At 38.9% G+C, this 27,565-nt stretch overlaps 2 protein-coding genes across 3 annotated transcripts; both read right to left on the bottom strand.

Moving 5' to 3' along the window:
- Positions 1–226: 226 nt before the first annotated feature.
- Positions 227–11,437, bottom strand: ttc34 (tetratricopeptide repeat domain 34). Of its 2 annotated transcripts, none has more exons than XM_017710005.2 (8): positions 11,245–11,437; positions 5,942–7,722; positions 4,304–4,526; positions 4,003–4,195; positions 3,436–3,602; positions 2,834–3,107; positions 2,516–2,730; positions 227–1,810 (listed from the first exon to the last, which is right to left on the bottom strand). In XM_017710005.2, the coding sequence occupies exons 2-8, from the start codon at positions 7,681–7,683 to the stop codon at positions 1,274–1,276; spliced, it is 3,351 nt and encodes a 1,116-aa protein (XP_017565494.2). In that variant the 5' UTR covers positions 7,684–7,722; positions 11,245–11,437; the 3' UTR covers positions 227–1,273. The 2 variants fall into 2 exon arrangements, with proteins under 2 accessions (XP_017565494.2, XP_017565502.2); XM_017710013.2 differs by lacking the exon at positions 11,245–11,437 and adding an exon at positions 10,906–10,982.
- Positions 11,438–11,536: 99 nt separating this feature from the next.
- Positions 11,537–26,358, bottom strand: si:ch211-112c15.8 (tumor necrosis factor receptor superfamily member 1A). Its single transcript, XM_017710026.2, has 10 exons — positions 26,118–26,358; positions 23,434–23,536; positions 22,364–22,489; positions 22,117–22,251; positions 20,700–20,787; positions 16,627–16,670; positions 16,197–16,385; positions 15,938–15,969; positions 15,741–15,852; positions 11,537–13,340 (listed from the first exon to the last, which is right to left on the bottom strand). The coding sequence occupies exons 1-10, from the start codon at positions 26,178–26,180 to the stop codon at positions 13,009–13,011; spliced, it is 1,224 nt and encodes a 407-aa protein (XP_017565515.1). The 5' UTR covers positions 26,181–26,358; the 3' UTR covers positions 11,537–13,008.
- Positions 26,359–27,565: the final 1,207 nt, after the last annotated feature.

Raw genomic sequence — 27,565 nt, forward strand, 5'->3', positions numbered from 1 at the left:
GCATAAATAGTAAAGTCATTTACAGTGTGACTAAAATAGGAAAGGTTTAGAGCTAAGGAATTAAATTAACCCTGTGCTTCAGGTGCAACTTGTGTACTGTAATTAAACCAGCACCATTACTTTATCCTGTTACTCAGGCTCATATGAGGCAGTACTGAATTAAGTTTCCTGAAAATCATCACAGTAGGCCTTTTTCACTTTCAGTGATTTTATTCACTATCGTTTTGTGACATATTGCATCCGTTTCTAATATTATTTAGACCTGTAGATCATGTTTTCAAAGCAAATCTTCAAATCTTTACAGCTATTGTGAGATATAGATGTGTTTCATGTATTTAGACAAATGATCATTTTATGACATTAATAATGAACTAAAATGTATAAATGAATATCAAACAGGATCTGAAACCCCACACAGTATGTCTGCTCTGTAGTGCATTGAATACAATGCTAAACTTAAAATGTAATGTTCCAGTTTATTAATTTGTGAACATAAATGATGATGTCTTTTATCCCATTAGAGCGCTTCGCTATAACATGATAGCACTACTCGTCTGTATTCCCATACAGTACCGTATATTTATTCCTCCCATGATAAATCAGTGGCCAAACAGGGGTAAACAAGATAAATGGGTAAGGACTGATACAACTTGCGAATGAGTGCAGTAGTCAGTTAATCTTGATTCCAGTCCTCAGGGACCTCCATACAGTTTGGCTCCATCTCATCTCCCAACACATCTGAACTAGACAGTCAAAACTGTGCTGGGAGCTGGGACAAAGCAAAATTATGTGGGTCCATGAGGTCCTAACTGGGAAATCAAGGATGGATTAATAAACCCTGAGCCCCTCTGCTCCGTGGGACCCCCTTTCCACAACGCCCAGTCCTTACCCACCATATGACTAGCATCATATTCTATGATTAACCACTTATGTTAACTTTCACTCATTAGCTCAGGCTTACAGTTATGACCTGACTGAACATTTAATTCGCTTGTTACAACTGCAGACATACACATCACGTCCAAATGTATTTCAAATTCTAAAGCGGTTCTTTCATTGGCTCAAGTTATATAAACTCACTAGATATTAATATAATAAGTGGGCTGTATCTGACTTCTGAAATCTAGTTTAGGTTATTAGCCAAAGTATTATAAATCTAGGCGAAATCAAGGCGCCCTGATCTATGCCCAACAGCCACAGTTGGTAATCTGTTACTGACACAAACTGTTGGTTAGCTTATTCATGAGCTCCATCTGTATCTCAATACTGATGTTTAGTGTACATTACATGGACCAGAGACCTCCCGCTTTACTCTGGCCCTGAGTCGCCGCAGCTCTGTGTGGCTGCTGTCCACCTTCAGGCCGCTCTCTATCAGGTACCAGGCCTTGTCCAGCTGCTGCTCTCCATAATGCTGCAAGGCAAAACGCAAAAAGACTTCGGCCAGGCGGGGCCTGCCTGGGCCAGCGTCCACACACAGCAGCGCCTGCTCCGGGTACAGCTCCAGGGCCTGAGAGAAGTCATGCAGAGCAAGTTCATCTCGAGAGCAGAGCAGCAGGCTGCGACCACGTCGACACAGGTCCTCAGCCAATACCGCAGGTTCTTCGCTGCTGTCTGGACTGTGTGAGCGTATGATCTGGTCCAGGTCTGACACTGCCCGCTCATGGAGGCCAAGGTGGGCCAGGCATGCCGCACGCTGCCGCAGGTGCTGGAGCTTTGTGCCACCCATTGCTTGCACGGCAACCGTCAGTAAAGCTAGGGCACGCTCCCACTGTCCATTCTCAGAGACACTGCTGGCCTCCTGAGAAGCTGCCTGGAAGAGGAAAGAGAAGAGAATTCTTCATCTAGACAATGCGGTTCACAACAATAATTATGGGTGTAAAAATACCAAGGTGAGGAAATACTCAGTTTAACTGTATCAGTTCTGAAATCACTAGGTAGTCATCACAGATAGTCAGGTTAAAGTAATCAGGTAAAACAGATTTTATTTCTAATAATACTGTAAATTCAGTGTTTCAGTTTATTATTTCTTTTTCAAACACAAACAGATTCAAAACACAAACCACTGAATGGAGGAAAATCAAATTCCAGTGGACTGAGAGGGCTTAAGTTAATGACTGCAGTATACAATGATGGGTGACTAAAAGTTTTTGTCCTCCTTTTAGCAGTCCATGATTGCTGGGCAACAATAGTATTCTCTAAATGAACTACAAACACCATCTTTTTGGTGGAAGTTAAATTACTTATTGAAAATGGCTGTCATCATATGTTATTATGTTGTTGTGTTATAAAAGCAAAACAGCACTTAATCCTGTGCGTTACAGTAATTTTACTCTGCGTAAGGATGTTTTAGGCACTCTGCCTCACACTGTGCCAAATAAGATAAAATCACAGTAACAGATAATTATTTATCTATAATTAGTGAAAATGCACACATCTACTCTGAAGTGGTATTAGAATTTTAGAATTATAATTGATTGACCACCGATGAAAATACTATTTAGTTTTATTATCTTACCTGTGCCAGGCGCCTTCGTTGCTGGGTTTGCATAAGAGCCAGGAGGAAGTCTAGTACTACGGGCTCTTTCTCAGACACAACACTCAAACATTTGGCTGCCAATCTGTATTTCTGCTGCCAGCTCTCCACCACTCCCCACCTGGCCTGTGCCGCTGCATCACGTGGCTCCTTCCCAAAGACCTGCCGAAGATGCACACCTGCTGCCTTCACCTCCCCTGAGACAGTTACAAAAAGTTAGAGGTTCTGTCTCATCTACAACCATGATGTTTCTGGCAGAAGAGTGGACAGAAGAGCGCTTAAGTAAGACAGAAACTTCACCTTGAGCAAGCAGTGTGTCTATGTAGAGGAGGTGCCCCCTCGGATCCCTACAGTCAGTTTTCATAAGTGCTCCGCTAGTAAGAAAGGCTTCTCTGAGACACTCCTCTCGACAAGGTGCAGGGCTAGTTGACAGAACTGTGGAAAGACTGGCACGGCAGTGCTGCTGAAGCCATTCACAAATAAGCTTCCTGGCCTTGTCTTTCAGGGACAGGATACTCAGTGTGACCTTTTCTGCATCAACCTGAAGAGCTGCCAGTATGTCTTGTGTGGATTCCTGGAGACAAATGCAATGACACAATTGCAAAGTACAAAGTACTAGTATCAATTCAGTACATTTGAAAACATGACAAACCTATGACATCTCTAACACTTTCCTCATCAACATCAGCTCCTAATATTCAGAATCAAACACTTAATTTAACTAGACTAAGGTTAGAAGTTGAAGTAATTTACATTAACAACTACAGGGGGCAGTGCTGCCTAAAAAACGCTCAAGTAATTGGTTCAGTTGTCAGCTTGATTAGCCAACACTCAAAACATAATTCAGATACAGATCTTATGGTGTGTTTAAAAGCCTCAGTTGCATTGCTCTGATATCATACTTTCTGTTGGTTTAACATGAGATGGGTAAACCCTCTCCCACACAAGGCTTGCACATGGTCTGGGTGCTCCTTAAGGATAGCAGTAAAGTCAAAAATGGCAGTCTTCCTCTGGCCTAGTAGAGCATAGCATCTCGCTCTCTCCAACAATGAGTCCACTGCTTCACCACCTAAAGGATCAGAGTTAGTTTAAAATAATCCCATTGAAAACAGTGATTATTTTAGCATTGTTTGTGTTATAAAAGAGATTTTGCCAATTATGAAGAACATTGATAAAATAAAGCAAATACATTTGCTTGGATTTCATTGTAAATAGGTTTTCTAAAGTAAGAATATTACAGGAAGTACTGTATGTGACGCAGATTTACTATCAGTAGAGTCAACTTCCTCTGAATACCACAGAGCTGCCTTTCCCAGTCAGAGTAACAAATAATTTCTTCCACTGACACCACTGTTCGTATCTGACAAAAACGGATCCCCAGCTCATGGTAACTACTGTGGTTATTTACTCTTTGAGTCACAAAGTAACCTAGAGACTAGTTTTTTTCATCATTCATCCAGCTCATATACCTGAAGCCATAATAGCAATGGACAGATAGGCGACAGCCTCTCTGATGGCGCTTTCTTCCTGTTGGCTGTCCAGAATGCGTTTGGATGCATTGTGACAGTGTTTCTCCAGGAGTGCCTTATCTTTCAGAGCTGCCACCGAGAGCAGAGGGCGTAGGCAGCTAGTGTCCCCACAATGGATAAGTTTCTTCAGCAGCTGTAAACCACACCACACAAAAAGATCAGAGAGATGATAAATCATTGTAACCATATGCAGAATTATTTGAAGACAGTTGACGGGCTCCAGGAGAAATCTAGAAGGTACCTGGTTGGCATCGTACAGGAAACCACGATGCAGCTGAAGCAGAGCTAGCCGGACGAGGACTGGTGAGCGTGGGGACGAGTGCTCCATGCACAGAAGAAGACGGTATGCCTCCTCAATGCGGTCCTGCTTGTACAAAGCATCTGCTGCGAGGATCTGGGCTGCATCTACACCTGGCTGCAACTCCATCAGGAGAACTGCGAGAGCATGCACACCTACAGCCATTCTGAATCATAAAGAAATAACAAGAAAGGTTTTCCACAAAGAGCTAAAATAGATAAAACCGAATCATTTTATATAATTTAAGCTTTAAATTCCAAAGAACAGAAGGTGGTTCCAACTCGACGTTAATTCCTCTCTTGTAACTACACAACTCATACAAAAATTCCATTAAAGTTCCATTAACTCAGTATGTAGTAACTAAATAATATACCTTAAGGATTAATAGCTCAATAAGAAGCCTGGTGTTTAAGAGGTTAAAATAGCTAGATGTGAGATTTCTAAACTCTGTAAAACTAAAATTCTTTGTGAACACACTTTACCTTGTTCACTCTGAGTTATGGTGTTGGTTAACAACACTACATGCAATGTAGTCCTAGTCTACTATTATGAATTCATTATGGCTATTGAGGTGCTTACTGATGGGGCACTGGAGTATAAGGAAATATACATCTGTCTTGAGAATAACCATGGGTCTTCACTGGAAGTTCCTACATCTAATTTCTTATAATCCTTTGAAGGCATGACGCTTACACATAGACAGTATGCTGATTATGATGATTCTTGCACTTGCTGAAAGCAAAACTCACAGGAAAACCTGTCTGAGTAAGTGTGAAAGAGCTCATGACCACCAATGCGATGGTAACACTGGCAAAAATGATACTTCCTTTTGTCTAGCGCAGATTAATAGTAGGTTTGGGAGGAGCTGTAAGGTCTAGATCATTCTGATACTTTGAATAAAAGTAAGGTAGGATGATATGAAATATATATTAAAACAGATACAAAACAGAACTGTTTGACTCATTTAAGGTTTGTCTGGGTGCATAAGTACTTATATCTCTGTAAATATCTGTCCAGAAATTCATTCAACTCTATTACGGTTATTCACAAAACATTTTTGGGCATCATGAAATCTTAGCTTTCACCATGATTCAGAATTATCTTTAAAAATACAGTGAATACACACATTGTAGAAGAAACTGTTTACACAATTGGAGTAAAAACAATTATTACAAATTCCAAAATCAAAAGCAGTTGAATCACCACATTCATCTGAATTCATTGTTGATGAGTCCTGCTGCCTCTGATCTATTACCAAGAAATGCTTGCAGATGGAGCAAAGGGCCTTTGGTGTTGGACAGATCTGAAAACTAGCAGGTGAGAGTTCAGGTGTGTATGACCCCCCAAACAAGGCATTCTTTTCCCTTCGAGAAGAGAGGAACATCAAGCAAAGATCTCATCTGAGCCCCAGTTCCTAGAGAGTGTCCATTGGGATCCATTTGTCTGAAGGTGATGATTCAGCTGCACTGATTTTGGAAAGCTAGATTATAATGATCAATATCATAGAACACTGATTAGAACTGATTATAATAGCATTCAAAGTGTATCTTTTCACACTGCTACTATGCAGTGATACAGTACCCTTCCTTGTTGATGCCGTAACTCTCTTTTGTCTGCGTAGATGGCTGATGATTGCTCAGTTGAGGATCCTGGTCTGTACTCGATCCTGAACTGTTACTCTGCTCTCCAACTTCTTCTAGCATAGCCCTTCCCTGCTCCAGCAGCACGGTGCACAGGAGTCCTCGGTAGTTCCATGGCACCAGACACCTCACGGTCAGCGCTGTGTCCTGATGCTGGAGCCGGCTTGCTGTGACATAATCCAGAGCGGTCAGGTAATGTGAGCCAGCCATCATCCGCAACAGCCCCCTGCCACAGAGCGCACGGACACAACTCGAAGGATGAGGAGCATTGTGCTCAATTACAGCCTGGAAATCTTCCAGAGCTCCTTTATGGTCCTCACAGAGCAGACGGGCAAAGCCTCGCAGCACCTGCACTGTGTTTTGGTAGCTCTGCTGGGTCGGGGCAGCGGCGGCTAGTTGGCTGCTGATGGACAGGGCCTCTCTAAACTCACCACGGAGAAGTAGGCAGTCCGCCAGCCGAACCCGCAGCTCCCTGCCCCCTCCATCAGGCTCTAAATGGCATAAAGCTCGCAGCTGAGCGATGACAGGGTCTAATAACTCCAATCCCTCAGAGGTTCGCAAGTCAGGCCTGACCAATACTGTCTCCCTGAAGCCGGACAGACCTCTCTCAGCCTGCTGCCGCAGCTGGACACGGGCCGCCACTCCTGCCCCACTTTCGGAGAAAAGTCTCTGGAACTGCAACCTGGCTGTTGCTGGATGAACGGCAAACCCTTCGCCAAGGTCTGAGCAAGCTTCCTTTGCCCGTCCACCTGTGGAAAAATAGGCAGCCGCTCTGGCCACTAATAAACTAGCTTTTCTCTCTGGTGCCATTCCCTCCGCAGCCAAGTGCAGATTTGACTTTGTATCACTTGATTCAGCCAACATCAAAGCCAATGACAAAGTCTCAGCACTTTCCTCAAATTTACTAAGAGAAAACAGGACAGCTGCTTGAAGCTCCCTCACCAAAATACTTTCAGGTGAAATAGCAACCAGAAACTCAACCGATTCCAAGGGAGAAAGTTCATCAGGCTTCTGTATACAATTTGAAGTCCTTTCCAATTTGCATCCAGCATGAAGAATGGAAAATTTGTGGGACATCTGCTCAAAAAATGCTTTGACTATTCGAGGCACGTGCTCCACTTGCCGACCCTTGACCAGTCGTACTGTCTCTGATCTATTTCCAAGAAAGGCCCGCAGATACAGCCGAGGACCTTTGTGGTTAGACGGGTCCGAAAGCAAGCAGGCAAGAGCTTGAGTCAGCTCCAAAATTAAGCGCATAGGACCCTCGGGATGAGGCGTTCTTTTTCCCTCCAGAAGAGCTGAACATCGGGCAAAGATCTCATCTGAGCCCTGGCCAGTCCCAAGCAAGACAGACTCCATTTTATACAGAGAAGCAGAAACATTATTGGGGCACAAGGTTGACAGGAACACTGCAGCAAGCCCTTTGTTGAGGCCCTCCATTGACTTATGTTCCACCTCATGTCCATCAAGCCAGGCCTCCAAACCAGAAACCACCTGGTCCAAATAGGATTTATCCAAGCTGCGCATATGCGCCATAGTGGATCCCGCATGACTCCCAAATGCTCGAGTATACAGAGCTGCTGCTCTCCCAACATCTCCAGTCCAGAAGATTTTGTCTCCCTGTCTGCATAGCTCCACAGCTCCTAAACCCTGCTGGAGGGAATCCATCTCTTTTTTCTGCATTGCGCTTTATGCTGTTGTAATATTCACATGGCATCACCTCTGTCAAAATAATACAGGTTTAAATGAAGGTTGTTGTAAGTTTGCATTTGCAGACTACTCATTTACTATTAAGGACATCAGTAATAATTTGCACACATTATTGTTTTTTTGCACTTGCTAATGCTTTTTGCAGTTAGATAATATTAATTCATTTATTGAACAAAGTGATCTGACAGTAAATTTGATGGCAAAAGTAAACAAACCACTAGATTTACCAGGCTGGTAAAGGAGAGGATTATGTTCAATCAGTCACTGTCAGAAAGAAAGGCACTGTACAAGTACTTTTTGTTCACCATGGTACAAACAATGCAAATTGCTGCTGTCGAATCAAAAACTCATATCTCCAAAATAAGTTTACAAAAGAAGGAAAAAACATACTTCACTTTTAATGTAAGTTAATGGAGCAAGACTTTTTTTTCAAGTAAGTTTGGGATGTTTCTTTTGGTCCATTCATCTTGAAAGCTACACATAATATAAAGGACAGCAGTTTTTTCAAATTATGTCAAAAAACAAAAAACAAAACAAAAATGGAAATACAAGGTTTTGGTCCGACAGCAGCGAAAGGTACCCTCAAAGATTACATTCACTGGGTTTTAAAGGTACACTACACAGACTTTCCCAGGGGTACGGGGCCCATAGCTGGGAGTTAAGACAGGGTGTACAATGCAACTTCAATATAACTGCAACTGGAAATGCAACTGGAACCTTTTTATGAATGGTGATTGAATGACAAGCAACTTTGAATGTGGGGGAGTCTTTACCATCAAAGTCTGGTCTTCACCATACACACGCCATACCTCAGGAGACTGTCAATGCTAATTAGGCTGGAGGAGGTTTGTCAGCTTCATCAGTGCTGTCAGGCTGATAGTGGTAGTTCAACACCACTATTACCCTTCCCAGCAATGGTCATCTAACAAAAATCAGTATCACCATTCAGGGTGGCTCTGCTGCCATTAGACCAGGACAGCTGAGCTTCATTTGATGGTAGTGTGTAATCAGTGGTGGACAGTAACTAAGTAAATGTAATTCGTTACTGTACTTAAGTGGTTTTTTCATGTATCTGTACTTTACTTAAGTTTTTCCATTTTGGGTGACTTTTTACTTTCACTCCACTAAATTTCTAAGTCAAATATCTTTTTACTCCACTACATTTTGAGAAATCTGTCGTTCCTTTTGGTATTTGTGTGTATAAAAACGTAACATGTCAAAACAAAACAACACCAATCAGGGCACAGCGGTCACTTTGTTCTGAGCTTGTTTTGACCTGTTGGTCATACCGACCCGGTGCAAGCACACGGTTCAACGTCAGCGCAGCAGCGTAAAAATTTGGGAGCACATACGTCACCTAAATGATGAACTAACCTAACTTTGTGTAAATAGACCACAATATAGGAATATGTACACATATGCAGTCATGACTGGCATGTTTCTATTTTTCTGAATTCATACAAACACTTTCATTTTTATAGTAAATTAGTTACAGTTAGTTTATGAGCAGAGACCTACAGATCAATACAGCAAAGGAAAACTTATTTGTGATCCTGAGTTTAAAGCAAGTTTTTATTCAATTTGTACAAGTTACAAAGTAATCTTAAACTGAAACTTTGCTTGTTTACAAAAAGTTGTTTCAGAGGGATTCGGTTCTACCTGATGGAAACTATTTGCCTTCTGTGTTTTGTGTCTCACAATCACATCATTTTAATAGACGTCAGTGTCAGATCTCAGAATGACATTCTATTAAAAGACTGGTTTACCAAGAGAGACACTGGAGGATTTTCACCTAAACTGAGTTCATGAAGTGAGTCTTTTTACAAAAATGATAACAGGACATTAGAGCCATAATTAATCTTTTAGTACTTTTACTTTCGATACTTAAGTACATTTGAAGCCAAATACTGTTGAATTTTTTCTCAAGTTGAGGTCTAGAGTAAGGACTTCTACTTTTACTGGAGTAATATTTTACCTTGGGTATCTCTACTTTAACTCAAGTACATGATTTGTGAATTTCGTCCACGTCTGTGTGTAATTATGTATCAGGAAATTCTACAAGAGAGTGTCAGGGCATCCATCTGTGAACTGAAGCTCAACGGAAGACATTTAATGTTGGATCACTCTGTTCCATATATGAATGGGACACTTCTAAATTATATTATTATTATTGTTATTATTATATAATTATATAATCCAATTATATATTTCTGATTATATTACGTAATATTTTGTGTTATTTCTTTATCTTTTGCTATAAAACTTTTTGATCACAGGGTTCACCAACTTTCTAGTACAACTGTAAAACTGTACAGTATGTGCAGTTTGTGTATTTATTTTGTGCTGTGTTTTTTTTTTGTTTGTTTCTGTATAGCCTCCAGGTTTCTCCTTGGGCCATCTCCATTTATCTATATTTAGTGGGCTTGTTTTGCAGACCTGGGTTAATTTTAACCAAGACTGAAAGGGCTTTACAACAGGAATTTACCATCAAAATTACAATTCAGTAAAGGATCAGGCTTAAAGGGAAATTCCACAAATTTTTCCACTTTGCATAATTTGGTTATTGGGATGTAAACAACGTCATTTAGAGTGCTTTGATGTCAAATGGTTAGTTATAGAAAAAGTTACACTGATTTCTTTACAGTGGTGACAATATGACTGCCTACAACACAAATATCGCCATTTTATTTATTATCCAAAATGACTAGTAAACCTACAAACGTCCTCTGAGTGTTTAAATGAAAAGTTTATGATGGTCAAATAGTGTATTAAAAGGGCCAAAACATTGTCGCAAAACCTCACGCCCACCTTGAATAATGTAACTTTCTGCGTGGGAGTTTTTCTAGGCATTAAACTCAGACGTTCACACTCCTATCACCATCACTATCACAATTCTGACTCAATAAATTTCTGAAGAACCAAGCATTTCACAACACATACATCACATCACTCTGAGTAACTTTCTTTACACCTTATGTAGACATTTCGAAATAAAAAGGTGGCGTTCAAATCCCCAAAATCCTGTTCAGAACAACTTTTTTACAGAGGGTTTAAAAACAGTAGCCTAAATGGATGTCTCCTCTGGTCTCCCTCCTTTAAAAGTCACAGAGCAGCAGTTCAGTAGGAAACAAAGATCTGTAGCAGACAAGCATCTCTGACGACACTAGCTTAAAGTTACAGAAGGTGTTGACTTACATCTTCCTCGGGTTTTTTCTGCTGAACTACAATAAAGCAGCCTTGTATGTTATGGAGCTAGCAAGTGTTAACGTTAAGTCTGTCAGTCCGACCGGCGGTCTGAGTCGAAAGAAACACAGGCAAGCTCTTTCTTCACTGAAAGTAATGGGTAAAATGTAGGTTACACGCTTTCTTGTCTGGGTTCTTAAGGAGACCCAAACAGAAACACAATATGCTGGTCCCATGGTGGAAACTCGATAGGAACACGAATGAGACCAGTGTTTACAAATCTATGGGTAAGAGCTAGGTTAGCTAACGTAGCTAACTAGGTTAACGTTAGCCAGTTTCTCTGACGCTCACCTGTTCGTTGGGTCTCCTAACGCTAGTACCCTAGAAGAGAGCACCCCGGATCACTTGAACACCACTTTGGTCTGCGTGCTGTATTAAAAGCAAATACGTACAGCAAGTAACGTTATTTAAAGCGGCTGGAGGCCACATAGTTAATTTGTTTTACTGAACTGGCCCGTTAGCAAGCTTAGCGCCGAGTTGGAAACTATCCACACGCTCGTGTGTCTTGTAGTTGCTATGGAAACGACAAACCACCTCAGCGCTGAAGAAGGAAAACAGCCTTGGAGTGAAGAAGACTTGGTACTTTATTTTTAATGAGAACATCTTCAAAGACCGTTTTTTTTTCAGTCTATAACATAAAAAAAACACAGATACACATAATTTAAGAAAAGAAGATGGAAAAAATGCCTTTCGAATGGGCGCATTGGCACGCTGAAGTACGTTCATCACAAACGGCAGCACCTCATGCGTGTGAAAGCAACAGAAAAGCAACAGAGAAGGGGAAATGTTGTCAAGTGAGTCACTGAGACCTACAACACAACTCCAGGCCGAACGTCAGATCACAGAGGCTGATGGAAAACGGCTCCCCTTTAGTTTACGCGCTTCGCTGACGTTCTGTGCTGCTCTTGCGGTGAGCTCGGAGGGAAATGTGCCTACGAAGAGCAAAGGTTCATGTACATGATACTAATCTTCACAGAAGGAGGGGTGGGGATTTCCTTTCGTGCTCCTAGCTGTAACCACACTGCCCAGTATCCACAGTTGTCCTTCATGTAGGGACTTTTGCATTTTGTGTCCTGGGGACTCCGACGCTGTGGACTTGAGTACACTAAGTAGATATGAGCCTTGTACACTCTTATACACACACACACACACACACACACACACACACACACACACACACACACACACACAGAGTTCTATTTCAGACAAATAATAATAAAAGCACAGCCTCTGTGCTGTAACCAGACCTTGTAGTATCAATACAAAAAATACAAAAGGCAAGACGAGAAATGTGAATGACAACTTGTGGTATAAGCACAAAATGTGCTGGCATGACTTTTTGAAATGTCAAATACTGTACTTCACCCACGGCTCACTATCTGTGGCGGCAGATGCATAATCCTGGTAACTCTTAATCATTTCTGAAACATATGGGTTTTGTGGACAAACAGTAACACCTGTATCACTGCTGTATCATAGATGACTAGCATCTAACCAAGTGCCTGCCTCCATAGCTTCACCCCAACCATCTCATTTAGGTTTAATAGTACGTTACTCCATACGTAAGTATAATAATGTTAAGTATAATGTACCGTAGTTACATACTGTCACATAGTTCTTACATCAGTTATGCTGTGATGCAACTTACAACTGTTGAAAACATGATTACAATCAAAATGTGATTATAATCTAATACAACTACCGTTACAATTTCAGGCATTCCTTAAGACACAATATAATTCAAGATTTCTTTCAAATAAAATAATAAAGTATGAGCTACACTGGATTGTTACTTAGTCATTTTGCTCTTACAGTACGCTGTAGTTTTTCAAGTCGTTTGCACAAAATAATTCTACCCGTGACTAATTTGGGTCACTGTCATTTAACCTCCTTAGTAAACTGATGCAAGTTGAGTCAAGTCCAGCGCTTTCCGTTAACCGTTCAATAAACTCGACCAAACTAAACCTTGGACGTGCACACTCCTGAGAACACTTAAGCATTAAGAGGTCAGGACCTGGAGTGAAACTGAAAAACAGCAACTGCAGGTTTATCTATTTAGGTCATGCCTGTGTCGACCTTCAGAACCTCCTGTAGCTGCTGCAGCTTCTTCTGCAGTTCCTGGGCACAGCCTGACAGGTCCATGTAGTGTAGTGTAGAGTAGATGTTCTCCAGGTCCACCTCGCTCCTTTGGCTCCACAGTCTTAGCATCTGGTACTGCCGCTCTAGATACGAGGGTCCAGCCTCCAGCTCCACTCTCTCCATCTGATCATCAGAAACCGAGAGCAGCCGCAAGAACTCCTTCCAGCGCCTCACAGGAATCTCTCTGATGATGGTGTACAGCACTGCAGCCGGCCAGGTCTCTTTCTGTGCCTCGCACTTGTTCCACCCTGGAGAAAGAGGATGCATGTTTACAGAAGTGCAACCTGTAGGCCAGAAAGGCATGTGTGGCAAAGTGGTTAAAGCCCAGGTTAGATTTGATGAGGCAAGACGGTGCGGTAAGATTTCAAAGGCCAGTTCGATTAGTGTGAACTTTCTAGTTCATAGAGCACTGATGCCACAATCATCAACAAACCCAAATGTTTGGTTGGGGTGCCACACCCACGTTGGACTGCTTGAAGTCTCTAGAGTGTTTTTCGTCATTCACACTGGTTGATTTGGTTTATCAGATCTTTCTCTATAATTTCTATACATGTTGATCTTGGGTGGTGTTTGCTGGGTTGGAGTCCTCTGTGTCCTCTGGCCATATGTAGGACACTGGATGCCAGCAGCTGAATGATGTTTTGTTTTAAACACCAGCTTTACAATGTTATATCACTTCTTTACTAGATCAGTCAACACACATCAAGCATACAAACCAATTTATTAAAAAATAGCTCAAAATGAAGGAACTGAAAACAGATAACTCAGGGAGTTTTAGAAACTGCCCTGTCTACCACCGTTGTTTCAGTGCAGATGCTCATTTTCAGTGATAGCATTCTTTAAAATTCCTGTCTGTAATATTCTCCCTTGAAAACATTTTTCGTTTCTCCAGATGAGTGTGACCTTTACCTAAGACCAAGATGTTAGTCAGCTCTGGCAAGCATTGGTGAGGTCATGCACGAACAAGATTCTGTTGTTAAGATCTTTGTTAGATAAACAGGCAATTCTAATTCATCACCAATACAAAAAGTTGTACAACAGACACGGAAACAAGGTGATTCATTGTATGATTATATTCAAATGCTCTTAGAAGACAATAGTACCAGTGCTCTTCTTTTCCAAGAACACATGAATATAATTCAAAGATGAATCACCTTGTTTCATTAATGCCTGTGGACTTTTCGAGGAATTTTCAAATGAGCTTTCCCTTCTCAACATAAAAGAAACAAGCAAATGAACAAGGACTAATAACCATAACCGTGGGTAAGCAAGATGTGCTAGATGTGTTTTTTCTTTTTTTAAATGTCATTTTTTCCACTAAATGCTATTGGTTATGTTATAACAGCGGTATTTTAGTTATTATATTGTTTTTGGTAAATTGCAATTTTAAGTACTTTTAACCATTTAAGTAACACTTATTACTGACTAACTACTATGAATTATTCAGTACTTGATTATAAAAGTGAGTTATTAGAGTAACTACATAACTGCCGTGGGGTTTAAGGCATTAAAAGGGCTGCATTGTAAATGAGGACCATTACAATCATTGTCTTTTTTTGTCTCCTTTAGTTTTCTCTAGAACAGGCCCACAGACTGTTGTTTCACCACAGTGCATAACAACAGTTGTGCAAACCCTGATTATTTCATATCAGATTCCCCCAAGATAAAATATGTTTTGTACCTTGCGGTCTCCCAGCAGACCGTTAAGAGTTTGTCTGCGGAATCCAAATCGATACGTACAGAATGTATCTGGCCATATAGGTAGCCTGGGAGAAACGTAACTCAAGCCATTTTTCAAGTGAATTATCATTATCATTTACAATTCCTTTTTTTTTTACTCCAAATATCATGTTACACCTATAGAAGTTATGGTGTCAGAGTAAAACTGCCGGTATTAAAAATGCCCTGCCGCGTTAAAAGAACTCCAACAGATGATGTACGAGGCATGTTTGTTGAGAATAAGCTTGTGCATTTTTGTAGAAGTTAATTTACCGCTGATAGTTGAACCGTGTACAGAGGCTAGAGGAAGTGTGAGAGACATAGGACAGAACAACATTTGTCCTATCTGATGGATCAGCTTTTCTGTTCATCCTCCTATCACTTTTATCACTGTGCCTCGAGCTTAGCTAACACCCTCATAAACACCCACCTGATTGTAAGTAGGATAAAGCTCTGAGCTGACAGGAAAGACTATATTTTCTCGTATGTTTTCTCAATTTGATACGCAAAAAAGATTTGTGAGAAACGTACTTTTGGAAATTGAGAGTAAATGTTATCTACAGTCACTGCACAGTAGCTGTGCAGTTTTCTGTAGCGCTGCTTTGTGACAATGTCCACTGTAAAATGCTATATGAATAATAGTAATCTTAATAAAATTTTTATTTTAACTAACCGACTGGTTTAAGCGTCCATCAGACCATAGTGGACACTGCCGTCATCTTATTAGTCTCCAAGTTTTACTGGTAGTCCAGTAGCTGATAATAAAAAACTCATACAATGTGAAGGACAACTGGGCTTTAAGTTAATAAAAAAAGAAAAAAAGAAAAAATTGAGCTAAGAGATTTTGATATGATCCAATGTGATGCACTCTTCACAAAGTAGTTGCTTAGCACAAAAAACACCTAAATAATGAAATATAATTATTATGCCTTTTGAATCTCCATTTTCAATAAGTGGCGTTTCAATGGTGCCCTCGACCACGTCGTGAAGTCTCTGTGCTTTTCTGGTCTCTGTATCTCGGGAGGGTTCAACATTTACGATCTAAAACACAGAGAAATAAACATCATTTCCAAATGTCAAGGACACTGAAACAGTGGGTCGATGAAACGTATTAGGGGATACAAACCGGGGACATCTGAACGTGTACATGACGCTGAACTGCAAACAATAAGAAATATAGAAATTAGGATCTCTGCTTACAAAAATTACAATATAACCAACCACACATATTGGCCATAAGAACAATTTATTCAATGTGTACAAATAAACCCATACATCCCCTAAACACCAACTGTCCAATAGCCCATCTCAACATCAGCAACAAAAAAAAAAAAAAAATATATATATATATATATATATATATATACACACATACATATACTTACCAGGTATTGGCACATGTGGTAGGATTCCATTATGATTGTTGTGTAAAATTCCATCCTTTTTGCACACCAAGCTGCAAGATATTCTCTTCCCACAGGCCCAGCAAATGAGGAGGACAGCAAGAAGCCCCAGCAGTAGCAGCAAAACAGGCAGAATGATCACAAGCTCCAACCTCGAATTTCCAGTCTTGTCTAAACAAGCCATGACATCATTCATATTATAATGGAAAAAACCTCTGTTATATTACACACTGTATAATATGGTAACATGGGGATATGGAAACACACAGGCTACCGTATATTAGACTTCATATATATGTACATACACACATACTGAGCTTTCCAGTTCCCTCTACAGAACAAATAAATGTGATCATATGGAAAATTTCCTGAAATATCTTAATAAAATGGGTGCATGTGTGTTATCTCTTACCTTTTGTACAGAAAGACTTACAGGACTCATGACTGCATTGGTTACTGAAATAATAAAAAAGGAGAATTTAGATTTAAAAAATCATAATTTAATTAATGTTTATATTGGTTGATGTTAGTTGATGGCAGTTAACTGACGGTAACTTGTAAGGGGACTAAAGTTTGTTAGCTGATATTAGATGATTCACAATGACCTAATTAATTAGTCACTTGACTGAAATTTGATGATGTTAGTCAATCAATGGTGACTTATTACTAATATTTGTTGATTCATTGGTGTTAGTTGAAAGATGATTTATTGTCAAATGACTAATGTTTGTTGATGTTCATTGATGTTAACTGACTCATTTTTGTTGATGTTGGTTGATGTTAGTTGACTGATGACATGTTAATTGGTGTTTGTTTACTGATGATAACATGTTAATCGACTAATGTGTATTGTGTGTTGATGTTAATTGGTGTTTGTTTGATGATGATGACCTGTTAATTGATTGTTTTGATGTTAATTGGTGTTTGTTTACTGATGATAACATGTTAATTGACTGACATGGTTGATGTTTTGATGTTCTGATGTGTGTTGATGTTAATTGGTGTTCGTTTACTGATGATGACATGTTAATTGACTGATGTGTGTTGATGTTAATTGGTGTTCGTTTACTGATGATGACATGTTAATTGACTGATGTGTGCTGATGTTAATTGGTGTTCGTTTACTGATGATGACATTTTAATTGACTGTTGTGTGCTGATGTTAATTGGTGTTCGTTTACTGATGATGACATGTTAATTGACTGATGTGTGTTGATGTTAATTGGTGTTCGTTTACTGATGATGGCATGTTAATTGACTGTGTGCTGATGTTAATTGGTGTTCATTTACTGATGATGACGTGCTAATTGACTGATGTGTGCTGATGCTAATTGGTGTTCGTTTACTGATGATGACGTGTTAATTGACTTGTGTGCTGATTTTAATTGGTGTTCATTTACTGATGATGACGTGTTAATTGAGTGAAGTGTGTTGATGTTAATTGGTGTTCATTTACTGATGATGACGTGTTAATTGAGTGAAGTGTGTTGATGTTAATTGGTGTTTATTTACTGATGATGACATGTTAATTGACTGATGTGTGTTGATGTTAATTGGTGTTCATTTACTGATGATGACGTGTTAATTGACTGATGTGTGTTGATGTTAATTGGTGTTCATTTACTGATGATGACATGTTAATTGACTGATGTGTTTTGATGTTAATTGGTGTTGATTTACTGATGAGCACATGTTAATTGACTGTTGTGTGCTGATTTTAATTGGTGTTTATTTACTGATGATGACATGTTAATTGACTGATGTGTGTTGATGTTAATTGGTGTTCATTTACTGATGATGGCATGTTAATTGACTGATGTTTGCTCATTTTAATTGGGGTTAATTGACCACTGTTTGTTGATGTAAAATGGTGTTTATTGATTGACGTATGTTGATGTTAATTGGTGTCAGTTGACTGATGATGGATTAGTTGTTAGTATATTGAAGTAAGTTGACTGATGTTTGTTGATGTTATTTGACTGATGATGATTTGTAAATGGACTGATGTTTGTTGGTGTAAATTGGTGTTAATTGACTGATGTCTGTTGATGTTAATTGGTGTCAATTGGCTGATGATAATTAGCTAATTGACCAAAGTTTACTGATTTGTAAGTAGACTGATGTTTGCTGGTGGTGATATTGGTGGTTTTGTGTTGTGTTGTGTTGGCCTGTTTCATGAATGACTTATGACAACTGGCCAGGTGCAGATCATATATTTTGTTGACATATATTAATGTAGTCGTATGAGCTCTACTTCTCTAATTCCTACTTTGTACTTCCACTCATTGGGCGCTTTATGAAATACACTTTACCTCAGTATCTCACAGATCCACTGTATAGTTGGACTGTTACACAGTGTAGCCAATCTGTTGCTGCACAATTGCTGCAACCCTCTACCCTATTTAATCATTGGTCAGTTCCTGAAAGGGTTGCTATTGACCAAATATTATTTCCATTTTAGAATACTGTACAGCAGTGACACCAAGTTGGTAGTGTTACTGTAATGATGCACAGAAGTGGCACAGAAGTGTTGCTGAGGTTTTGGACACCTGTCACTGTAGGGTTGAAAGTGAAACTCATCCAGCCAAGAATGGCTCTGAGGTTAGAAACTGGCCACTGTTTAATGACTAAAACAAATAACACATGGCAGCAGTTAGACAATGGTCTCTAACTATAGAGCAGCAAACTGAGCGGTCAGTGTCCATTATGAACGTTCAGTGTCCATCAATCCATTCAACACAGTGGTATTTGTATCATAGTGTTATTAGAGCATAAATCAATTCTTATACTGAACCTTTGATGTTACCACCCAGATGGTGCAACCACACATTAATAAATATAAATAATTTAGTCTTAGTACTTGGACACCTCTATAAATCCTTCACTGTGAATAAACTTAAGTTTCTACATAAACGTTTCAAATAAATAAACATTATTATAATAATAACACTTCAATGACTGGGTGAACTGAGTCAGCCTAACCATCATGATTCAAAAAAGACACTCACTGAGGGTCTTGTTTATAATGCAATCCTCTGCCCACTCTTTTTAAAAGCACGTCACAATAAAAGTCCTTTGTTGATTGTAGTGATGCATGGCATTTGAGGAAATCAAAATTCACACCAAAAAGTTTTTCAATGAGTTGAAAGTTGCCATATTTTGAAGCTTTCATGCTTTTCTGACCAAGCAGGTATATATCACTGTTGTCGGAACAAAACCTTGTATCTCCAAAATGGTAACTTTACAGGAAAAGGAAAAAACATATTTTACTTTTAACGTAAGTCAATGGAACAAGAATTATTTTCCAAGTCATCTGGGGCCGTTTCTCTTGGTCCAATCTTTATGAAATTTTCACACAATGTAAAGATAGCAGGCACTGTCAAATTATGTCAAAAACTTGAGGTTTTTTTTTCCAACAGCAGCGATATGCAAAAATGTACAAAATATAGATAAAGCTAAAGCATGTAATGTAATGCATGTGAATTTGGCCTGTGTCGTATATGACAGGAGTTGGCTAAAGGGGCAGGAAAACTCAATAAAAAGATCAAAAGTCTTTGTTGACATACGCACCCCCGTCACAGACTAAGCAGTCTGATGAAAAGAGGATGCTTACCTAATAACATGCCCACTCACTTTCACTTTTTTTTGCGTGAGCTATATTTGTTTCAATTACATTTAAATAAAGTGTACTCATGAATTCTTTCCAAAATATTTTAGAGATATATATTAAAAGTCTTATCACACACTTGTCTGTAAAAACCCAGCTTAAAAACACAACTTCAGCTTAAGATTCCAGTACAGTCAGTCAGCTGATTACTAAGCACAAGAGTGGTGAGTGAAAAGTGTAGATTACAACTTAAACTTGACCTTAAATATTTCAAATAAATAAACATTTTAATGACTTTGTTAACTAAATCATGACTCAACAACTGACTGTGGTATGATAACCTATAAGCCGCAGCAACAGAGGTGTGCCTAATAAACAGGCCGCTGTATGTGTACTTCACAAACACGATTGTGACATTTGTTCAAGAGAGCTGATTTGCAGAACTTTGTAAAATGGCAGGAAATTCTTGCTTCTGTATACAGGAAACCCACAACCCACTAACCTATATGCTTCAAGATTCCACTTTGAAGAATAAAACAGAATCTGAAACATTTTTGTAAACTTTTGAAGTGGTTAAGGCTCTCAAAATTCTTAATCCAGGATTAGTTGAATTGAGACTGAAAAGTAATGACTTAAACATCCAGCAACATGCTGCCCATGACACCGAAAAAAAAAGAATAATCCCTGAATTAAGCATAAAACACGCCAAAAAAAAAGATTTTTTTAAATCAACTTCACAGTGCCCAGCCATTTTGTTTACCTGGTCAACATATTTTGGATATCAACCCTTCTTTAGAAGTCAATGGCCTTTGACAAAACCAGAAGTGTGCAGTGAGGATGAGGAGAAATTTACAGAACAATTCCATGAAGTCTCTTACTTGGGACATGGCTGGCATTTCCCCTTCGAATCCAAATACTGGCCATGCTTGCAAGACACATTCTTGCATTTATCTTTACAATCAGGGCCTGCAGGACCAGAAGAAATGGAAATCATGAGACATGACAAAAATGTTACTGTGTGATAATAACTGCCTTTATTTTGCATAAAAGTTGATTTCAAGCCTTTTACAGGTTTATCACACAAAGCTTGATGAACAGTGGTGGACAGTAACTAAGTAAATGTAATTAGTTACTGTACTTAAGTAGTTTTTTGTGTATCTGTACTTTACTTAAGTTTTTCCATTTTGGCGACTTTTTACTTTCACTCCACTACATTTTAAAGTCAAATATCTTTTTGCTCCGCTACATTTTGAGAAATCGGTCGTTCCTTTTGTTTTTTGTATGTATAAAAACGTAACATGTCAAAACAAAAGAAGTGCAAAGCAAGAACACCAATCAGGGCACAGCGGTCACTTTGTTCTGAGCTTGTTTTGACCTCTTGGTCATACCGACCCAGTTCAAGCACATGATTCAACGTCAGCGCAGCAGCGTAAGGGAGCACATACGTCACCTAAATGATGAACTAACCTAACTTTGTGTAAATAGACCACAATATAGGAATATGTACACATATGCAGCCGTGACTGACGTGTTTCATTTTTTCTGAATTCATACAAACACTTTCATTTTATAGTAAATTAGTTTCAGTTAGTTTTTGAGCAGAGGCCTCCAGATCAATACAGTAAAGGAAAACTTATTTGTGATTCTGAGTTTAAAGCCAGATTTTTTTCAACTTGTAACTAAGTTACAAAGTAAACTTAAACTTAAACTTTGCTTGTGTGTAAAAAGTGATTTCAGAGCCACTCGGTTCTCCCTGATGGAAACTGTTGACCTTCAGTGTTTTGTGCTTATGATCATTTTAATAGACGTCAGCGTCACTAATTAATGACGTTCTATTAAAAGACTGGTTTACCAAGAGAGACGCTGGAGGATTTTCACCTAAAATGAGTTCATGAAGCGAGTCTTCTTACAAAAATGATAACAGGACATCAGAGCCATAATTAATCTTTTAGTACTTTTACTTTTGATACTTAAGTACATTTGAAGGCAAATACTTTTGTACTTTTACTCAAGTGGAGGTCTAAAGGGAGGAACTTCTACTTTTACTGGAGTAATATTCTACCTTGGGTGTCTCTACTTTAACTCAAGTACATGATTTATGTACTTCGTCCACCTCTGTTGACAAATGAGTTATAGAGTGATTAACGAGCCAAGATTGTGTTTCTCTCTGAAATTGGCTTGGTTTTAGTTACAGTGACAGCAAAAATTTCACATGAGGAGCACATCTAAACAATTTATGACATTCTAAATTCAGTAGTAAGAATGTTTTTTTTTTTTTCACTTTTTAATACTTACACATGCTGCAGTTCCTGCAATCTTTACAATCCTTACAGAAATAATCCTTTAAAGGGGTAGTTCTGTAAAAGCCGTCTTTGCAGCCGCATACTCGGTTCTTCTGAGGTGTGCATTCACTCTTAACAATCTTATTCCCTGTAAAACCAAGAGAGATCATTAAAAACCTTTATGCCAATTTATAACGTCTACATAACATCTAACATAACTGCGATTAATATGATATTTTATGTTTTGATGTTTTACTCACCCACAAGATCACACTGGAAACAACTTATACATTCTGTTAGTGCACTCTCTGCATCTATGTAAGTCTCCGGGCCACATTTCTTGCAGATAATGTGTTTTGATGATGATGATTCTACTTTGCGACAGCCTGAATGATTAGAAATATAAATGCAGGTTATATCTAAATAAATGTTTTCCTACATGTGGAGTACAAGAGCTATTCCAAAACTAGGAACACTGAAGTGCAGAAATGTTTGTTTTGTCAATCGTTATTCACCTCTTTCCTACGTGGTTGGTATGGTTGGTGCAGCAGATACTAAAGTTTGAATCACAGACATTTCCTAATCGTTTTATGCACTGGGATAAACCATGACATTGCATTATTAACACACACTTTAAAAAATGTGCCACAAAGGGTTTTTTTTAATGACATAAAAGAACTTTGGTTGACTAAGGAATCTTTTAGTGAATGGTTCTTCAGAGACACCAAAAGTGTGAGTGAGAAGAACCATTTTGTTGTTTCAAAGACCTGCACATCATGGAAATGTTCTAGGGAAAAACATTAAATTGATATAGAAGCTTCTTCACACCTGCAAATCTCTTTTTCAAACAAGGTTCTTTAAGGAATCAAAAGTGGCTCTACTATGGCATACAGAACCCTGTTTGAGGGTTTTGAGGACACTGAAGAGGACGGGCAAGCACATCGACAAGATATTATCTCGAGTTCATGGGGAGGAAAAGAAGTGACACACAAAAGTTTTTCAAAGAATTGAAAACTTTTCAAGTGGAGCACATTTTGCAACAAGTTGGGATTTTTATGTTTAAGATATGCTATGATTTATTTAGAATTTTATATGACTAAATGACCCTTTTTTGTTTTTTTGGGGGGGTGGGTGGTGGGGGGGGGCGTTATATACCATAGTAGAACCACTTTTAACAAATCTGCATATGTGGTTGGACGGTTTTTAGACTTTGAGGCACAAATGTCTAAAATGAATTTTATTCTGATAAACAGAATATATATATATATATATATATATATATATATATATATATTATTCATTTCACTCTGTCCAAAGCAATTTCGTTTACCTGCCGGACATCTTGCTGATTTCCCAGTTTGCCCATCATTTGGCCTTTGACATTCCAAGTCATGTCCAGTCTGGCAAAGAGAGACTGCAACCAGAGCCAGTGCCTGCAGTACAACCAGCACACACATCTCATCAGCACATTAAGAAAGCCCATAACTAAAAGACACATTATTTACACTATGCAGGACATCCCTCCTAGTTACTGACATGAGGTGTTTCAGCCACATTCATTACTAAGAAGCGTAGAAAACCAAGCACAGAGCAAGTCAATCTTAATAGAAAAACACTGGCCGTAAAATGGCTCAGACTGAAGAGCTCAGTCATTTTAAACACCATAGGACATCATCTTCAACACAGACTGTGAAATTTCTGCCCTGCTAGATCTGTCTCTGTCAACTGTAAGTGCTAATATTCTGAAAAGGAAACATCTAGGAGCCCCAGCAGCTCAGCCACGAAGTGGAAGACCACACAAAGCGCAGAGTGGGGCCACCAAGTGCTGAAGCGCAGAGTCAGTGAAATTTTTTTTTTTCTAAATTGTCCTCTGAGTTACACACGACAGAGTTTCAAACTGTCTCTGGAAGCAATACCAGGACAGGAAATTTGTGTCAAGAACTTCAGAAATGGGTTTTCACAGCCAAGCAGCTGCGCACAAGCCTAAACATCAGCCTGTCAAATGGGGAGCAGTGGAAACAGTGGGAGCAGTCATTAATCGCGCCTCACTATCTGGCAGTCTAAAGGATGAATCTGGGCCAGGAGAGCACTACCTACGAGACTGCACAGTGACAACAGTAAAGACTGGTGGAAAAGCGATAACGGTCTGGGGCTGTTTTTTACAGTATGGGCTTGACACCATAATCCCAGTGGAAAGAAATGTTAATGCGACAGCACACAAAGAGATTTCAGAGAATTATATTCTTCCAATGTTGTAGCAACTGTTTGGGGAAGGCACATTACTGTTCCAGCAAGACTGTGTCCCTGAGCACAAAGCGAGGGTTTGCCAAGTGTGGAGCAACTCCTTTGGCCTGCCCAGAGCCCGGACCTCAACCACACCGAACATGAATCGGGTGAATTGGAACATTGATTGCGAGCCAAGCCTTCTCATCCAAAATCAGTGCCTGACCTCACAAATGCTCTTTTTTTTGACTGACTAAGCATAAATTGCCTCACACACATTCAAAAATATCGTGTAAAGTCTTCCCAAAGTAGTGCATGCTGTTACAGTTGTAAAAAGTGGGGTCATATTAATGCCCATGATTTTGGGATGGGATATTCAACAAGCTCTATAGGTGTCCACACACATCATAATATATGATATATTTACTCTGCTGCAGTTTTATGATGAGCCATAGCACATATTATAGAAAAACCAAGGTTCTACTGGGAACTTCAGTCAGTAAGCAGTGGATGTGCTATACGCTGGGTTCAAAATGACCTTTCGAGGTGATTTGTTAAGGATGAATGTATGGAAATATAGAAGTATGCAAAATATAAGTATATAAGTATAAATATAAGTATAAGAAAATGCAATGTTTATGTAAAAATGTTACCAGAATTACACTAAAAACTACAATTTGCAGCTTTAAATATGAGACAACATGGAGTTTAACAAAAAAATACATGACTATCTCAGAGGAAAGTTGCGTATTTGTACCTTTTTATAACATCATGTTTAAGTAACTGAAACGGTCAATGCAACTTAAAAACTGTAACTATAACAGAATAGGGCATCTTTATATTCTTTGCTAAAGGCATTAAAAAGGGTAGAACCACAGTGACAGCATTTGAACCGTAAAATATACAGTTCTGTTTCTGAGGGTAAATAATAAGACCTTACGTCACAAATACGAAATACATGATGAAGATGCTAAATGACTAAAAACGAGCATTAGTTTTGATCAAGGCAAAAGATTTTAGCTTTCCAAAAATGTCTGTCTAGGAAACATGATGACTGTAAAATTGAACTGACACTGATTCATCAAGTATATTGTGGTTTGATAGATCAGAAATTAACTCCTTAAATCCCAGGCTAATTGTCAGGTTATAAATCTTTAGGCTTGTTATACAGTGATTACTATGGATTACTCAACAACTACTATAAAACTAAGATGTAGGGCCCTTTACACCGTGTGTGAATTTCATGATGAATGGACCAAAACAAATGGGCCCAAACCACTTGGAAAATAGTCTTATTCCATTACATTATTTTCCTATAAAGTTACCATTTTGGAGATATGGGGTTTTGATCCGACAACAGCGATATGTAAGAATATGGAAGAAATCTAAAAATGACGAGACAGCGGTCGCTACGTAGGGCTTTATCATATAGTTGTTATCAAATGTTTTAGAGAGTTGCCCTAATGTCTCAACTGTAACCCTTTCAGGTTGTCACTGTAGTTAATATAGAACTAGCCAATGCATACTCAGGAACATCTTTGTCAAAAGTGAAGAGGGGTTAAAATATCTATAGTAAGAACGTATTAACTAACTGACTAGTACTAAAAATGAGACTATCTTGTGCTTAAATAAAATGACCCAAAAGAATAAAAACAAATACAACTATATTTTTAATATACAGCTCTACTGTTGTAGATCTACCACTTCCAATCTAAAAAATTAACCAATTGAATTGAATTTGTCAAAAAGAACAGCTAGTGAAGAGTTTAGAAGCCTTAGTAGGTTACTTACCAAAACATAAACTATTGGAGACGTGGTCATGGTCAGACGACTTTTTAAATTCCCAGTGACCATGAACAGGAACGTGGACTGCAATCACATTTGATTCACTGTTATTAAAACAAACAAGCAAATAAAAGTGAATAACAAAGAGATCTGAAATTATTGCACTTTGCTCGTCTACATTGTAAGTCCAGACACGTGCATCTGCAGTTCTGACCCTCCACGAAAATAGGGAACTGCACCTTGACAATCTGAAACTTTATGTGGCAGAAATGTGAAAGTAGCTCTCAGAAAAGCGAGACAGGAAAACACGTCAACCGACCAACCTGCGTGTTGGGCTGGGATGTTAGGTTAAGTTTGGGCTAGGCTTGTCACAGAGGAAGTCTGTTTGTAGGTACTGCCTACAACCCTTCAATTACTCTGCATCCGCAACAGTGTTGTAGCATGTTTGTTTTCACTCAACAAATATCCATTTAAAGAAACTCATGGGTGAATTCATATAGTGAGAAGTCAGGTAGTACAAGACAGCAAGTCGCATGGTCATGTAATACAGTGTTTTATGTAGTCATATTAGCCTACTTACAATATTTTGTTTGTTGATTTAGATATGATCCACCAGTAAATATTAGATGAAATGTGAATAAACTTCAGTTCTTAAAAGCTTATATACTGAAAAACTCCTTTTGCTCACTTTGAAATAAAGAGTTCGATGTAATATGTAAATATTGTGAAAACTTCAAAATCTACCATGCCTTCACTAGTCCATACCATCCATCTATGGAAGTCTGTAAACACAGCATATTTGAATGTATTGTTTTTGTGATGTCCCACAAGCAACGTGTATCCACCTAGTCAGGGTAGAACACCTTAGCTCGGCCCATTCATGTTAAAGTTATAAGCCAATCATAACAGAGGTTATTCAAACCATATCGCTCTTCAAGGCATGTAGCGAAAACAACTTGTCTAAATTTCAACTGGCCTTTATATGAAAGTGAGAGTTCTCACTGTCACATTTGTGACAAAGAAGAGCAGATTCATGGCAGATGACTGGACACTGCCAGAAAACGTTTGCAAAACTCAACAAATGATGAAAACAGTAATGTTGCATCTGAAAAATCATGTTTGGGGTTGCAAGATACCATCAATTATACACGCGTTTTAAATTCACTTCAAGCCAAGTCAAGACAAGTCCACGTTAAGGGCCGAGACCAGATGAAGATATTTTCAGAATATTAAAAATTAAGAAGAAAAGGAAAATAAATTCATTGTAGTTCATTGCACATTCGCTATTGTTAGTTATACATACCATACATAAATCCATCCATCCATCCATCCATCCATCCCTCTACTGCTTATCCGATCCGGGTCGCCAAGCTTCTCACCCTATCTCTAAGGGAGAGCCCGGCAACCCTGCGGAGAAAGCTCATTTCTCATTTCACCATACATAAATATATAAT

The sequence above is a fragment of the Pygocentrus nattereri genome, chromosome 9 (assembly GCF_015220715.1).
Source record: "Pygocentrus nattereri isolate fPygNat1 chromosome 9, fPygNat1.pri, whole genome shotgun sequence".
Lineage (NCBI taxonomy): Eukaryota > Metazoa > Chordata > Actinopteri > Characiformes > Serrasalmidae > Pygocentrus > Pygocentrus nattereri.